General features: G+C 56.4%; 1 protein-coding gene across 2 annotated transcripts; it reads right to left on the minus strand.

Moving 5' to 3' along the window:
* Positions 1 to 463: 463 nt before the first annotated feature.
* On the minus strand, positions 464 to 11,168 carry TINAGL1 (tubulointerstitial nephritis antigen like 1). Of its 2 annotated transcripts, none has more exons than XM_027517750.1 (12): positions 10,951 to 11,168; positions 9,839 to 10,162; positions 8,869 to 8,932; positions 4,708 to 4,800; positions 4,382 to 4,496; positions 3,137 to 3,260; positions 2,902 to 3,052; positions 2,580 to 2,769; positions 2,423 to 2,468; positions 2,030 to 2,153; positions 1,079 to 1,124; positions 464 to 970 (listed from the first exon to the last, which is right to left on the minus strand). In XM_027517750.1, exons 2-12 carry the CDS (start codon positions 10,152 to 10,154, stop codon positions 830 to 832), a joined length of 1,410 nt encoding a protein of 469 aa, XP_027373551.1. In that variant the 5' UTR covers positions 10,155 to 10,162; positions 10,951 to 11,168; the 3' UTR covers positions 464 to 829. The 2 variants fall into 2 exon arrangements, with proteins under 2 accessions (XP_027373551.1, XP_027373542.1); XM_027517741.1 differs by lacking the exon at positions 10,951 to 11,168 and adding an exon at positions 10,696 to 10,797.
* Between the last annotated feature and the right edge of the window lie 5,787 nt (positions 11,169 to 16,955).

Below are 16,955 nucleotides of genomic sequence, written 5' to 3' on the forward strand. Positions count from 1 at the left end.
AGAGAGAGGGCTCACAGAGGCAGGCCCAACCTGGCCTAGGGGTAGGGTGCAGGGGGCTGTCCCTTCGCCTGGGTGGCTTGGAGAAGCTGATCTGCAGAGACAGAGGCTCCAGCTTCTATGGGGCTATGCCCCCCTTGCCTGCTGGGCACTGGCGCCAGCTCTGCTGATTGGTGGGTTGGACTGCCCCCCACCCCAGGCAGCGCTGACTCAGCGTCTGAGAGGTGGTTCCCACGGGCCCACATCTCTCTGGGGGCCAAAGGCCACGCCATCCATGTCCCACCCCCAGTGGATCAGTGTCCAAGGTCACTGACAATTCGGGCTGAATGGAGGCTAAGATTTCTGGTCCCCTGACCCCCACCCCTGCCAACCAGCAAAGCCTCAGGCAGTCCTTTCTGCTGTCCCCCCATATGCCACTCCAACTCTGGCCTGGATTTCCATGCCCAGAAGTTTCAAGATACCATAGTTATCGATACTTTGTATCTTTTATTTTAAAACAGTGAAAAGAAAAATAAATATCATTGAAGAATAAAAGTACAAGGGTGGGGTGAGGTCATGGGCCGGAGACTGGGGCGGGGGGGCGGTGTGTGGCTCTCCTGGCTTCATTGATCTTGCGTGGGGGTCTCCCTCCTCCCCGGCCAGCCCCTGCCCGGCCCCGCTGGGAGGTCTGGGGGCTCCGGCCAGCCCGCGGCTCCCAGGCCCGGCGCTGCGTCAGCGGAACTGCGCAGGGATTAGACCTCTGGCGCCTGGAGTCCCGTCGGGCGGACGGGCGGGCGGGGCTGGGGGCTGCCGCCCCACGAGGGGGGCTCTTCCCGGTGTGGTGCCCGCGGCCTCAGTGGTGTCCCATATCCTCCATTCCCACGCGGCCCCAGACGCCCAGCACGAAGCTCTCGATGTCGCACTCATTGGCTCCGCGCACGATGCGAAAGTGGCCCCTCTCGCCCCAGGCCGGGCCCCACGAGTTGGCTGCCGTCTGGGAACGCAGAGGGGGCTGTGAGGAGGGGAATCGCGGTGGGGGAGAAGGGCAGGAGGGCCAGGGGAAGGTGACAGCAGCCGCAGGGCGCGCAGTGCCAGGACTCACCCAGTACTTGATGGTCCTCCCGTCAGGCAGCGTCTCCTCGCCCCACCTGCCGGGCAGAGCCAGAGCCACAAGGGTGCTGATTCACCTACTTTCAGGGGCTCCCGCCCCGCTGCGTCCTTCCCTAGCCAGGCCCCTGTTGCCTTTGGTGACTTGGTGCCCCCTCAGGACTTGGGCAGTTCTCTGTCCATCTTTGCCCAAGCCCCACCAGGCTTCCCAGGTGGCGCGAGTGGTAAAGAATCCCTGGGTGGGGAAGACCCCCAGGAGAAGGGGATGGCTACCCACTCCAGTAGTCTTGCCTGGGGAATCTCAGGGACAGAGGAACCTGGTGGGCGACCGTCCATAGCGTCACGAAGAGTCGGAAAAGACTGAAGCGACTTAGGACGGCACACTGCTGTCCCTCTCTGCACCTCCCCCAGTCCCCACATCTCCAAGTCCCCCATGGGACACAAAGGGACATCTGCAAGGGGGAGCAGAAACGCCTACACCTTCCAGAGACCCACAGCGGGGAGAAGGGCACACATCTGCTGCTCTCCATCCTTACCTGGCTGGTTGGGGGGGTGGAAGTGGGTACAAAGTACATCTTATCGGTTGAACTATTGAAATCAATGATGCTAGCATCTCCTGTTACATCAGTGGGGGAACTGAGGGCTGGAGGTATGAGTCAGTGAGTCAGGCAAAGCTGGGACAGGCCCTGAGCTGTGGAGAGCTGGAGCAACCCTTGAATCCTTGTCTGTATTTGATTTGGAGTGATTTCTCCTGTTGTGTAAGGAACTGTTCTAGAACACTTTGAAAGGCCCCTAACTCTTGGTGTGCCCTGAGGCAAGTACCTCCTCTTTCTGAGTCTCAGCTTCCTCCTCTTTGAAATGGAGCTTTGCAGAGAGGTGGCAAGGATTCAAGGGAGGTTTAGAGCCCCCAGCTGCCCCCAGCCCCCCTCCCCATCAAGCCCCTTACCCTGTGATCTTAACCGAATGGGTTCCATGCCGGCGGTATCGCTCCGGCCTCCCGAGGCTCACTGGTGTGTGGCTGTAGATACCGCTCTGATATAGGAAGAAGTCCTCATGCACCTCCATGAGGGCTGTGGGCAGAGGTCAGAGGAGGTAGCTCAGCCCATCAGCACAGGCACTGACGCCCAAGCCTGGAGATACATGCCTAGGTCCCAGAGCCTCTGGTACCAAGGCTCTAAGTGCCCCCTCCAGGTGCCACCCCTGAGGAGGGGACATAGTCCCCCACTCCTGGCCCCAGTGGACTCGCTGCTCAGGGCTGTAGGGACCACCTATGCCGCAGTGCCCAGTCTCAAGCAGGCACAAGCTTCTGGCATCACAGGGCAGGATGAGGGGCATTTACCTTGGACAGGGCCATTCTCCATCAGCTCCTTCATGATCTCCTTCTCCTGGAGGGTGAGAGGGTGGGGAGGAGACGATGCATCAGGCATGAGGCCCCAGCCTTTGGTTAGGCTTCCAGCTCTCTCCTGCCTTTGCCCCTCACTCAAGTGCAGACTTACGTTGGAGCCGAGGCGGTAGGCAGGAGTGACCTGGTAGATGTCATTGGCATGGACATAGCTATTGGGGCAGCGCGCGGTGGCCTGGCGTTTGCCCCGACCCATGGCCCGACTGTGCATCATGCAGGGGGGTGCGGGGACAGCCTCGTCCCGCCCATGGCCGGAGAACGGGTAGCAGTGGTCAGACACAACCCTGCAGGGGCAGCAGGAGGGAGCGGGGACAGAGTGAGCATGGGGCAGCCTGGCCCAGGCCCTTCCTGCAGGCTTTCGCTTCCTGAGACCCCTGCTTATGCCCTCTTCCCTGTCCGTGCCCCCTGCTGCTCACCCTCGACGGCGCAGGAACCACCAGGCACCATCCAGTCGCCCGCCACGGCAACCCTGCTGGTTGTGCGTATCACAGGACAGCAGGTTCTGGGGCGACAGGACAGGTGACATGTGCCCCAGAGAATGGATTGAGACTCGATCGGATGCCACAGCTGGGAAGGGAGGTAGAGGGGCTGTCAGGGAGTCAGGCCTGGGTCCCCCTTTCCCACCTGGCCAGCCCCTGCCCTTGAACCTACCTGCCGTGGAGAAGGCCCAGGAGCCTGCACAGTTGCCCTGGTCTAGAGGGTCGTGGATCAGGTTGGGCCACTTCTCAGAGGCCTCAAACGTTCTGGGCAGCACCTCCCCTGGACCCAGCACTGTCTGCAAGGCAAAGGCCACTCTTGTCTGTCTCCTGCCTCTGCCCCAGCCTGACCCTCCAGGGGCCTAGGCATGGGAGGTCTCCCAAGAGTCCAGAACCTTCGGCAATTTGATCTTGAGCCCTCCAAGATTTGAGAGATTTGATCTGAGAGATTCCAGCAACCTCCACCTTGACCCAGAGGGAGAGGCAGGCACCATTTAGTGCCTCCCTAGCGTCAGCTGGGGAGTGACTAGTCCTGTTTACAGGTGAGGCAGTTGAAGCCAGGAACAGGTAAGTGACTGGGCCACTTTCCATTCCAGCTTCTTTCCTGCTCTGCACCTTCTGATCCACTTACATCCTTCTTTCCACCAGAACCTTGGGATTCGGGCCCCAAAGGGCAGGGGAGGGAAGAAGCAGTAAGGTCCCGTGACTGGGCAGGCTGCCAAAGCAAACAGCAGGAGGCAGAAAATAGCCAGAGGCCCCAGGGAGTAAGGGCAGGGGCAGGGTCTGGTCACCCCAGCCTTGAGCTGAACTCCCTCTGCAGGGCTGGCCACTCCAGCCAGACACCAGCCCCTCCTTGCCCGCCAATGACAGACAGAGCCTTCGGCATGTGGCCCAGCCCTGTCCTGCTGAAGCGCCCTTTCCTCACCCTTGGAACTGTCCTGGGTCTGGTTCCTATTTCTCCCTCTAGAGGGTCCCACTGGTGGGAAGGGAGAAACCCCCAACTCCCTTGAGGTTCTGCTGAGATGGCATTTGTTTCCGAGAATTGCTGCTCTCTGGCCAAAACTGGGGGAGTGCCTGTCCCTTCCTTCCCAAAATACCAAGGTGACCTCCTGGCCCTTTGGGGCCCTGACCCCGCCATACTGGGACCAATGACATTTTTTCCCAAGCTGGGGAGACTCAAGAAGCCAGGGAGGGTGAGATGCCGGGACCACAAAACTCTGAATCTGAGCACCAGTTCTTACAGTGCAGTTTATCAAGTTATAGGCAGAAACTTAAGGCCCAGAGAAGGGGAGTCACTTGGCCACAACACACAGCCTATCAGTGGGCCTGGGTCCTTGGAGAAACAGGGCACAAGATGCCAGGGTCCCTGGGGTCATAGGCCAAAGGGAGATGGCAGGATTGTAGTCAGGGGTGGACTTACGTGAATCTCATTCATATTGGCGACGAAGGAAGATGGGCGGACAGTACCTAGGCGGTAGCGAATGCCCTCATCCAGGGTCATGCCCCAGAAGGCACTGTGGTTCCCAGCCCGCCAGCTGAAAGAAAGGGGGTGGAGGTCACAGGCCTGCCAAGGCTGGGGGCCCTGGAGGAATGCACACGTGAGTGGGAGAGACGCCTACTGGCTGAGTGTACCCATGAATAAGATCTGAGTGTGGGTGCCCCTGGCAGGACGTGCCTCTCGGGCAGAAAGTGCATCTGTGTGTGCGTGCACGTGTGCCCACTGGGGTCACGCCGTGGGCCTCTCACCCGTAGTCGCCGTGGTTGATGGCCTCGATCATGTCTTCGTCCACCAGGCATGGCTCCTGGTCACACTCCCACCGCTCTTTCTCATGGCAGGTACTGGAAAAACGGGAGGGAAGGAAGAAGTGAGGTAAGGCTGGGCGTCCTTGGAAGGGAGGAGGCCTTGGAGGTCAACATGTGGGCCTGAAATTCCACATCAGCACCTCCGAGAGGACCCCCCCCGAGGTGATCCCATGCAGCCTGGTGGCTTTAAACGTCAGTTTCAAGTTCATGATTCTCAGTTTACATCTGCTTCTCAGATCTCTCCCTGAACTCCAGATTCCAGGATCTTGACTGCTACACAGCCTCACCTCCGGGGTGTCTAACAGGTTACACTCCTCACATCTCAAACTGAACTCCTGCTCTCCCCTACTCCCAGGACTGCGCCTGCCACAGTCCTCGAAAACAGCCACTCCATCCTTCCTGGAGCGCAGGCCAAAAGCCTGGGAGGCACCCTTGACTCTCTCTCACGTGCTGACCTGATTCACTGGCAGATCTGTTGACTTTACCTTAAAAACACATCCAGAATCCAAACCGTGTCTCATTCTTTCCTGCAGCCACAATGGTCCAATCACCTTTCACCTGGATTAGGCTGCAGCCTCCTCACTGTTCTCCGCCCTGGGCCCCACCCCTTCAGTATATTTTTAACACAGTGATCCTGTTAAACCCAAATCATATCATGCTATTCCCCTGCCCAAAACTCGCCATTGGCTTCACATGACAGGATAAGAGCCAAAGTCCTTCCATGCCAACAAGGCCCCACACGATCTGTCTTCTCTCTGGCCCCCTCCTCCAAGACCTGGTTCCTAAGGCCCCAGCCAGGCTGGTCCCCTGATGGTTGACACAAGTCATGCTCCTGCCGCTGGGCCTTTGAGCTCTTCTTCCTGGGAGGAAGCGTCCTCATGGCCCCCTCTCACTTCTCCCGAGTCCTTATTCAAATGTCACCTTGTCAGGGCGGCTTGCCCTGAACACCCTGTCTCAGCATCCGCCACCCTTCCCACCCTGCTTTCCTGCTTTATTTTCTCCTCAGCCTGTCATCACTGTCTGACGTATTATAGCTTTAATTATTTATATTGTTTATACCTATTTCCTCATAGGATCGAATATCTTCAAGGGCAGGTATTGTTTGATATCATCAGTGCCCCCAAACAAAATCTAACACGTAGTAGGGACCTAATAAATATTTGTTGAATGAATGAATGGGGGCAATATAGTGAAATGATAAAGACCACGGATTCCAAATCGAATCGAGGGTTCTGATTTTAGCTAACTAGTGAACCTTCTGTTAGCTGTTTAGTTGCTGCATCGTATCTGACTCTTTTGTGATCCCATACACTAGCTCGGAGCTTCCCTGGTGGCTCAGTGGTAAAAAAAAATATCCCCCTGCAATGTGGGAGACCTGGGTTGGGAAGATCCCCTGGGGGAGGACATGGCAACCTGCTCCAAGACCCTTGCCTGGAGAACCCCATGGATAGAGGAGCCTGGTGGGCTACAGTCTATAGGGTCGCACAGAGTCAGAGATGACTGAAGCAGCTACGCAGCAGCAGACTGTAGTCCATCAGGCTCCTCTGTCCATGGGATTTCCAGGTAAGAATGCTGGAGTGGGTTGCCATTTCCTTCTGTAGGGGATCTTCCCGACCCAGGGATCGAACCTGCATCTCCTGCATTGGCAGGCAGATTCTTTACCACTGAGTCACCAGGGAAGCCCGTGTGACCTTAGGTAAGTTATTTAAAACTCTCCTCAATGTCATCTGTAAAATGAGGATAATAATAGTGCCAACTTCCAGGGATTAAAAGGCAAGCTTGCAAAGCCCAAGGCCTGGCCCAAGTTATGTGCTCAGAAATTGTCATCTCCTATTATTGTTCTCAGTGCAGGAACCCCGACTCCCCACCCCCTTGAGTTTCAGACTCAGATCCAACTGGCCTCCTGACATCTCCTCTGGGTATGTGAATGGCGTCTCAAAACGGCTAAACTATCTCCCCCAAACCTGTTCCTCCCCCTAACAACATACTCAACTCAGACAACACTTTATCTACTGGGCTGTTCAAGCCAGAACTCCGTGTGGTCCATGACGTCTCCACCGTTACTCATCCCTGTCCCCAGCACCCACATCATGTTGAAGATTACTTTCTGCCACATGCCTCCCCTATTAGCAGACCCAGCATCATGAAAGACTCGGAATCCACTTGCCTCTTACCCCTCCACCACCATCACCCTACTCTGGTCCCTGGACCACGGCAGTGGCTTCCTTACCAGGCTCTCTAACACTTTATAATTCCCTTCCCCCAGTACACACATCTCGCTCTTAAAGCCAATGAGATCTTTGAGCAACACACATCAGTGTGTGCTCCCTAAGTGGCTTCCCACGACACTTAGAACAAAATGCAACATCCTAGGCACAGTTTATGAGACCCAGGGGACATGGCCTGCACCTCCCCAGGCGTCTCTCCCCATTTCACAGCTCCAGCTGCAATGAGCTTGGTCCCACCTCCTGGCCTTTCCACCAGCCATCACCCCCCTTGTTCCCTCCTCCTGGGCCTGGGCCACTCATGCTCTCATCTCCCTGGTATCTGCATAAACGTCCCTTCCTGAGTGGCCTTCCCTCACCCCCACCCCACTCAGAACTAGGATCCCCTGTTGGCCTCTGTCCCCCCATCACACCTGGAACAGGTTGTAATGACAGGTTTATGATTAGTGTCACCGAGGCTCCCGTGCAGGGACAAGGACTGTCTGCTGCATACTGGCTGCATCTCCTTGACCCAGCACCACGCTGGGCACATAGTAGGTCTCTAATAGGTGTCAACTGAACAGCTGAATCCTGTGAATTCTACAATGCTTTTCCAAGCTCATAACTCTGCTATGACAAGATGCTGAACTTTGTCCTTCTGAGCCTGCCCGAGGCTCCCGCCTCCAATGTTGCCTTTTAAGGAGCCTCAAGGGGACAAGACCCAGTATGGCTGGGCTCTCCAGCCCCAGGAGCTGTGGGCATGTTCAGGAAGGCTCTTGTCCTCCCCCTCCCCCTCTGGCTCTCAAAACATCCCTGGAGGGCTCCCAGAGTCTGGGAGGCCCCCAGACACTGCCGCACACCCTCCCCTCAGGTGTCAAGTGCAGGGAACACAGCCAGAGCTGGACTGGGAGGAAAGTGGCTTGGTCAGTCCTCTCCTGCTGCCTCCCTCTTTGCCCCCAGGGCTATCCAAGCAAGTCTAGGCAGGGCTGGTGGCAGCAGGTACCGGCATTCCAGAGGGGGCCTGGGTGGCCAGGCCGAGAAGGGACAGAGTGTGTTAACCCCTTCATGTCCATCCTATCAGTACCAGCAGAATCATGCAGGCGTGCTCCATCTTTTGAACACACACACAGGTCACATACACTCAAAACGTGCACACGTGAGTGCACGTACACTCTCACCCTGACACATGCTGAAATACACAAATCCTCACTCTCACTGTGACCCAGGCACCCCTCACACCAGTGAGGCAATGGAAATCACTTATGCATCACGCATTCCTAAAAGTTTCCTCCTCCCAGAGGCCCTCTCAGTCCCAGAGCAGGGGGTGGAGTGGGTGCAGGGCCTCCTGCTCTAAGTCTTAGGGTCCCCCTTATTTTCATTAAAGCACTCAAGGCTTCCCCCCTCGCATCTCAGACCTTCGATTAGGGTAGTGGCATACCCCAACCCCTTCATCCTCTTGCTGGGAAGTGAGGGGAGGGGTGGGGGAGGGAGGAGGGGCCACATTCCAGGGAAGGCCCCGCTACACTCTGGCTGGCTGCCAGTTTAGCCATCCCTGACCCTCATCCGGTCCAGGTCAGCGGATGCTGCAGTCAGAGGTTTCCTTCCTGGCGCCCCCTTCTTGGACTCTCCAGTGACAGCGAGAAAGGCTGGGAGGGGAAGTAGCCCGGCCCCAGGCAGGAGGAGCTGCACCTGAAGCCGGGCATCCAGAGTTGACTACTCCTGGGGACTGCTGTTGGAATGCCGGTGTAGAAGCTGATGTGGTCCAGGTAAAATTTCCCACGTTACAGATGAGGAAACTGAGGCCTTGCCACCAGCAAATGGGTGACAGGGATAGGATGCGAAACAAGTCTGTTGCCACAAAGCCTACCAGGCAAGCCGCCTCCAAGTCCCAAATACTCACCAACGGTTACAGTTGTCCCAGTAGGTTCCCAAGACTGGATAGATGCGCCCCTTGTGCATACATCCTAGTGGGAGGGAAGACAGGAAGAGAAGTGGAACCAAGACGAGGGACGATGGGCTGAGATGGCCAGATCCTCAGAGGTCTAGTGTCCTGAATCCTCCCAGACACACACACACCAGCCCTCACTGAAAGCAAAGCCAAGCTATAACGTAAGACATCTCCTGAGAGTCACATATCAACTTCCCACTACTTGGAAGTTCTTTACTGACTCTAACCCAAATCCCTCTTGCTTCACTTGGATGCCAGCCACAACATTCCTTAGATCCTATGCCAGTTAAATGAGCTGGGGTTTGGAGATGGGGAGTGGGATGAATATGAGAAAGCCAAAGCCCAAAGAAGACACATGACTGCCTTGAGATAACACAGCACTTTGGGATGACAACCCAGGCACACCTGCGGCCCTGTGGAATTGTAGGAAGGAAGTCAAGTGATTCTCCTCTTGGATTGGGATGGGTGGATGGTGGTAAGGGCTGAAGGTAGGAACAGACTTGACCCACCTCCCAGGTGTGACCAGCCATCTCAGGGATAAGGAATCCTGAGCAAAAGCAGAGGAACTGCTAAAATGACGCTGACCAATGCTTGTGTGCTTTATCAGTCTGAGAGTGAGTCAGCAGGTGGGGCCAGCACCTTCTCAGTCTGGAATACAGAGACAGGAAGGACTGGGAGAAATGGGTGGCTGCCCTTCTCCTGGGGCAAATGAAAATCCCACTGACCGAGGCGCTTTTTACAGGAGAGATTCAAGTTAGACCAGAGTGAGTGCTTCGCAGAAGTAAAGAGAGAGGGGGCGGGTCTCTTTCCAGATGCTACCCCAAAGCCGCCCCTGGAAACGCCAGTGCATCAGCCTTGCTCCTGAGCCTTGCTGAGTTTTGGGCTTGACAACGTGACCCACCCCTGGCCGTCTGGTGCCCACCTTGGATTGGGGGGAAGGGGGGTGGCACGCCAAGGCAGAAGTCCCAGAAGTCAGGGCAGCAGTCGGAGACGGTGCGGTTGCAGAAGAGGTCACAGTAACAGGTCACACCCAGGTAGGGCAGGGCGCAGTCATCCGCGCGGCCGCGGCAGCAGAGGTCCTGCTCCTGGCAGTACCGGCCCCCCGCGTCCCGGATGCCACGCCGGTGCAGAGCGGGTGCTAGCTCCCGGCGCCTACGACCCCGCCTGGCGCCCACGCCCAACTCGCCGGCCAGCAGCAGCAACAGCAGCAGCAGCAGCCCCAGTGGACGGCGCCACATGGTGCCTCCTGGGCCCAGGGAGGGCAGAGGTCAGGGGTCAGAAGTGGCGGGCAGCAGAGATTCCCTGGCACCCCCGGGAACCGCTCGCCCCTGCTTCCTGGGGCTGCAAGTCTGCGGGGATCCAACAGGGACCCTGACTTCTGCGTCCCCTGGCAGGACAGGGGCGAGGAGCCACAGTCTATGTGCCCTGGTTTACAGGACGGGGAGGGAGCTTGGGCAAGAAGTGGAGTCCCTCTCTGACCTGCCAGGGGACCTCAGAGAATGGGAGGTGGGGACGGTGGCATTCTTGGTGCCCCCCCCCCCAAGGCCACACCCAGGCCTCGAACCCCAGGTCTCCTTCAATCCTGGATCCCTGCCCAGCTTCGGTCCTTGATGGGGGCCCCTGACTTTGTGCCCTCACGTGTCCCTCGCGCTGTGCCCCTCTGCCCCCCTCTACTTTCCCTCTCTGCCACCTGTCTCGGCCCCTCCGCCTGCCCCTCCTCCTCTCTGCTCCTTATGTCTACAACTCTCTCTCTCCCTCCGAGCAGGGGAGAGGCCCTACCTGGTGAGGGGTGTGGGCTGAGCCCCGCTGCCTCTCTCGCCTCCGCCTCCCCGCTCCCCGCGACCGCCGCGGGACACTCAAAGTCAAGTGAGGAAAGCTGGGCTGGGCGGGATCGCTTTTTGTACCGCCCCGCGGGGCGCGCCGCCCCGGCCGGCGGAGGAAGGGAGGGGCCCCAGCGGGTTCGCACCTGGAATCGCCCCGCCGTAACCCCCGAAGCCGGGACTTGGGGAAAGGGATCGTGAGCACGCGACTCACCTTGCCGGGTCTCGGCTGGAAGCCGTTCCCTTAGGGGACCAGCTCCAACCGAGGTAGAAACGTTTAGTGGTCTGCTGACCCTGGGAAGGACTGCCCGGTGGGCTTCGCGGTGGGGCCGAGGGGCTTGCGCCGACAAAGGGAGATTAGGAGGCGGCGGAGTTCCGAGTTTGGGACCTAAGTTAGAGAAATGATGCGGAGAGTGTGGGCGGCAAAAATGACTAAGTCCCCCTGCGACCCCTCAGTAATAAATAAAGTCTTGCGCGCCCCTCTTCACTGGGCACCGCCCCCCTCCTCCCAAGCCTTGGAGCTTCCCCAAGCCGTCTTGGTTTCCAGGAATGACTGGAATCTGGAGGAGGATAGTTTAGGACCCTGCAGATGCCTTGGGAGACTCATCCTCCCCGGGGGGATTGCGGGGAGGATGGAGTGGGTGTGGTGGGCGGGGGGAGAGGTGGGGAGCTGCCTCCCTGCCCTAAGACCCCTCTTTGGGTCTGCCCTCCCCATCAGCCCAGACATCTCACTCAACACAGCCCCTTCTATCAAATCCACCCCCTGGTGGGGTGGGGGTGATCCTGCTCAGCACCTGCGCCCCTCCAGGGTCCCAAAGCAAGAGCCCTGCCAGCTGGCACCCCCTGCAGAGCCCCCCTCCTTCCTGCCCCAGGCTTAAACCCTTCCTTTGCCCAGGCTGGCCTGGGCCCCAAACAATGGGGCTTCTGTCCCGCCAGGCCCGCCATCACCTTTTACCTCCCCATTTCGCAATCCCCTGTCTTCCAAAGGTTGGGCCTGGGGCCAGAGGACTCTTAACAGCGGGAGAATGAAAGAGACACCACCTGGACAGACCACCCCCCATCCTGGGCCTGAGCCTCACAGATGCCCCTGGATGGAAAATGCAAGCACTGGGAAATCCCTTTGCCCTTGCTCTGACCTCCCTGCCACCCTCCTCCAGACTTGGGGCATCTCAGCTGGCTGGCCCCTGGGGGAGGGGAGGGGCCCGGACAACAGGCATCTGTGATTGAGTTGACTGAGTTACTCCCTGCCAGGGGGTACTGGGCAGGGAGTCAAGAAGGGAATCCTGCCCTGAGTAGGGGTGTGGGGGTTAGAGGAGTAAGGTCCTGGAGCTCCAGCATTGGCGTGAACACTTACAGGAGCTGGCCATCTGCTCCTTGCAGGGATCTGGGAGGACAGAACCAGATGAGCCCCTTGAGGCTCAGAACAGACTTGCCCAAGGTCACACAGCCAAAAGGCAGGCTTGCTACCTGCCAACACTCCACTCCTTTCCTCCAGCCATCCTTAGTCACCCACTTAGCAGGTTTCAACACCCTCCCTGTAGGGAAGTCCCTTTCTATGTCCAACCTCCATTTGTCTTACTGCAAAGCGGGCCCCTCGTACTGGGAAGGAGGTAGAGGCTGCCTTCAGCAGCCCCCGAAGAGCTCAGGCCCAGAGAATCCACTTTTATGAATCCATTTCGGTGTGGTTCTGGGGCTGAGGGCTGGCCCAGGGGCATCTGGCCTGTCCTTCGCCCCAGATCCCCTCCTGCAGGCCCTCCATGTGAGTCTGTGTCATGCGCGTATCTGGGTTGTGAGGTGTTTCTGTTTGAGTGTGTCTGAGTCTGCCTGTATCTCTGTTACGCATCTGTCATGTGCCCGCATGTCTGGCTGTTGCCTCTGTGTGGTCATGGGTCTGTCCGTATGTCAGTGCACTGTTTGCTTGTATTTGTGTGCTTGTTGGCTTGTGTGTCAGTGTGTATAGTGTCTGCCTGTCTACGAGGTGTCTGTGTATCTGGGTAGGTGTCTGTTTGTGTCTGTTCAGGGGTTTTAGCTGTCTGCCTGTTCTTGCCTGCCTGTCTGCCCATGCACAGGAGACAGGAACGCAGAGCAAGGAAAGAGACCGGAGCCAAAAGCATGGCTCCAAGGTCCCTCGTCATCACCGAGCTTGGCACCGAGCCGCCCAGTGGAATCTTGTGACTCATTTGGTTCCTTGGCCAGGGAGGAGAGGAAAAGGGCGGGGCTCTGGGGGAGGGGCTGGAACCCCACTTTCCTTTTCCGAAGCTCCTTTCCTTCCTGGTGACTCGCTCTCTGCCTTTATTCTTGTCCAAGGGCCTAGGGCAGAGCAACAGGTGAGGAGATGGCAGCAGCTTTGCCCTCTGAGCCCTGTGGCCTCCCGGGAGGCAGGTGGCCTGGGGCTCCGCGGTGATTCTGTCCTTCCTCACTTCCCTGGCAGATCCTGCCCCTCTCGGGGCCTTGGTTTCCCATCTGTACCTTGATACTCCCTAGAGGCTCTTAGATGCTCTTTTCTTTCTACAAAGGGTGTGTGTGTGTATGCATGCTCACTCATGTTCCACTCTTTTGTGACCCCATGAAACTTAAAGCCCACTAGGCTCCTCTGTCCATGGGATTTTGCAGGCAAGAATACTGGGGTGGGTTGCCATTTCCTACTCCAACCTAGGGATCAAACCTACATCTCTTGTGCCTCCTGCATTGGCAGGCAGATTCTTTACCACTATGCCACCTGGGAAGCCCTTCTGCAAAGGGAGGTGAGGCTAAAAAGAGGCAGTGACCCACCTAAAGTCGCACAGCAGAGCAGAGGCCTGGGCCTCCTTTCCTCTCCCCAGAATCCAGCACTACCCCCTCCCCTTTCCGGTTCCCCAGCTGCTCAGGGTGCTCAGCAGGGGCCATTCTCCTCTGGAGGTTGAGTGGGGCCTCCTGGGAAGACAACGACCCATCGTGCTCTGCTCAACCCAGGTCTGTGGCTGAGGACCCACTACTTGAGGCCTGGGAGCTCAGCTGTATGGATCCCAAATGGCACTGCATCTAGGGCTGGGAGGTCCCTTGGGAACCCCTATGGTCAGCTGGGCAGGCCCAGAGCCTGGAGCAGTGTCTGAGATGCAGGGCAGGCCTAATATGGTCCCCGCTGGGTCTTGTCCTGAATGTGCTGGGCTTCTTGAGGCCTGCTGGACTGTGGTATTGGAGCACTGTTCACGGGCCTGTGTGGCAGAAGGTTGTGCTGTCACAGCATGCTGAAGCTTGTGGGAGATAAGATTCGGGGCCACAAGGAAGTGTGTGGCGCCAAGCAGAGGAAGGCGTTCCTGTTTGATGTTCTCATTCATTCCACAAATGTTTGTTGAGTATCTACTATGTGCCAGGCTCTGTGCTAGACGCTGAGTGTTCAGGATTGAACCAAATGTTCTACTGTTGCAATATCTTCAAGCTAATGGGAAAAGAGACAAACAAGCAAACACGCAGACACACAGACACACACACACAGACACACACACACACACACACACACACATATTCATTCTACCATGTAAAGGTCTATGAAACTGTGCCCATGACATGGGACCTTGAGTGTTGTGATTGTTGAGAGTGTCAGAAAGGAGATGGCATTTGATCTGAGACTGAAGGATGAGAAGGAGGCAGCTAGTCCTGGAACCCAGGGGAGGGTGTTCCAGGAAGCCGTATCAGCATGAGCAGCAGTCCTGAAGCTGGCACAAGTGAGTCTGTTTGGGACACAGAAGGAAGCCCAGAGTGGCCATGCTATAGTGAAGACCGGGGCAGAGGAACAAGATGAGGCTGGGAGGTGGTGTGCACGGCCGATCACCTAGGACCCTCAGGCTGCAGTAGGGAGCTTGAATTGTCTTCTGAGCACTAAAGAGATCTCAACGGGGCAATGAAATAATCTGATTCACGCATGCAAACCCCCACTCCGCCTGCTCTTTAGAGAAGAGATGAGTACCAGGTAAGAGTGGAATCAGGGGGGCCAAGGAGGAGGCGACGGTGTGGCCCAGGCTAGAGATGCTAAGGCTTGAATGAGGCTGGTGGCTGTGGAGATCCTGAGAAGAGGGCGTGTTGGAGACCTCTTCTGGAGGTGGGAGTGGCAGAACTTGCTGGAGGGTCAGATGAAATGGGTGAGAGAGGAGGAATGGAGAAGAACTTCTGGGTTCCTAGCCTGGTGGGCAGTTTCTCTACTGTTCCCATCCTGGGAGTCTGGGCAGGCTGGGGGACGGCTTGGACCCACAGAGACTGCGTGACCTAGGCTGGTTTCCAGCTCAGACTGGAAAAGTGGGAGGAAGACAGAGTCCAAGGATACTCCTAGGCAGAAGCTGGGCAGAGGAGAGGAGAGAGTGCAGTGGACTGAGCAGAAGCTGTCGGGGAGGAAGAGGAGGGCCAAGGTGAGGAAGCCGAGGGGGAGCTCCCCGGGAAGGGTGAGTAAGCTGAGGACAGAGACGTGTCCACAGCAAGGACGCCAGGGCGACCTTGATGGAGCAATCTCAGTGAAAGCCGACTGGCAGGAGTGGAACAGCAAATAGGAGTAAATGAACCGAAGAGAACCACCACTGGCAACTTTTTAGAATGTTTTACTGCAAAGGGAAGTCGAGAAATGGGGCTTTGGCTGGAAGAAGATAGGGAGGGTGAAGGGAGAGTTCTGTCCAAACATGGAGACTATAATACCGTGTCTCTGTGCTGATGGCAAGGAATTGGGGAGGAACTGGTGTTCCAGAGAGAGGGGATTACCCAGGATCAGAGTCCTTGCTAAAGTAAGAGAGAGGACACCCGGAGCCCAAGAGGACAGAACTTAGGAGCAGGGACAGTCATCTGAGAGGCAGAAGAAGAGGAGGTGGATTTGTACAGTCAGCCATGCGAAGCCGAGGGACCCTCCTCTGATGGTTTGCCAAAGGGGTGCAAGAAAGTTGCAGCCAAAGCGAGACTGGAAAAGAGGCCGGGACGGTTAAGGATTAGATGTGAAATAGTTCTCACAATCAAGCCCACAAGACACATAGAGTAGGATTTCCGGCAGTGCAGAGTGACCATTCGAAGTTGCTGACCATGAATTTGTAATGACTCCGGCCAGCCAGCCTGTTTGCTAGTGTGTGTTCTGCCACACACGGCATGTGCCAAACGTGGGCCTTTTCCCAGGTAATCCTATTAAATCAACAGGCAGATGGGAAAATCAAGACTCAGAAAGCCTTTCTGGCTTGCCCAAGGTCACTCAGCTGGTAGGGGCAGAGCAGAACCTTGAGCCCAATCCCTGAAGCTTCTGCAGAGGCCAAAATGGTCTAAGGACTAAGCTGACTCTCACATCCAGTGGTGTTCATAGTCATCACTTGTGGGTGCAAGTGGGGAAATGCAGAAAAGAGAAACAGCTTTCCCTTTTCTGTAATATTTCTGTGAATTGGCTCTTGGGGTCAGTTGAGTACAAAGGGCCCTGAGTGCTGCTTCCTGCTGAGTAAGGACATCATTTCGTCACCTCTCTCTCTATCTAAATGACAAGCTTCTTTCAACTCTGGGCCAGGAGTGCAGAGATATTTGGGGCTAACTGCTCCCCCTCGTCCGCTAATCATCTGCCCTCCTTCAATTCAGCATTACTTTCACTAAAGAGAGCTCCCTGGGGAACAGTAAACTTGGTGTTATCACCAGCAAACATCTTAGAAAGCAGGTTGTGTCTTCCGGTGCCTATTTACGGAAACATTCCCACACCTTGCTTGGTGTTTCCAGGAATTCCTGATCTTCCCAGCCAGGAAGAGCAACAAGAAAGTCTTGAAAAGTACAAGAGGTTCTTCTGTGGCTGCAAGCACATTGAATACTTTTACCTTTTAATTCCTCAGCAGAAAGTAATAAAATCCTAAAGGCTGAGTTAAAAACCAATCTGTTAGAGTCCCTCTTAAGAGCTAGGTTCTCAGGGGGAAATACTGTGATGTGACCTTAGTGGTTGTAATGGGTTGAATGGAGCCCCCCACCCACAAAGATATGCCCAAATCCTAAACCCTGAAATCTGTGGCTGGAAACTTACTTGAAAAAAATCTTTTCAGATAAATTAAGGATCTTGAGATAGATAATCCTGAATGTCTAGAGGGGTTGGGGTATGCTAAATCCACTGACAATTTCCTTATAAGAAACACACAGAAGAAGAGGAGGAAGTAATGTGACCATGGATGCAGAGGTTGGAGTGATGGGGCCACAAGTCAAGAGACACCTGGAGCCCCCAGAAGCTCAGTTCAGTTCAGTCTC

This window comes from Bos indicus x Bos taurus, chromosome 2, assembly GCF_003369695.1.
Source record: "Bos indicus x Bos taurus breed Angus x Brahman F1 hybrid chromosome 2, Bos_hybrid_MaternalHap_v2.0, whole genome shotgun sequence".
NCBI lineage: Eukaryota > Metazoa > Chordata > Mammalia > Artiodactyla > Bovidae > Bos > Bos indicus x Bos taurus.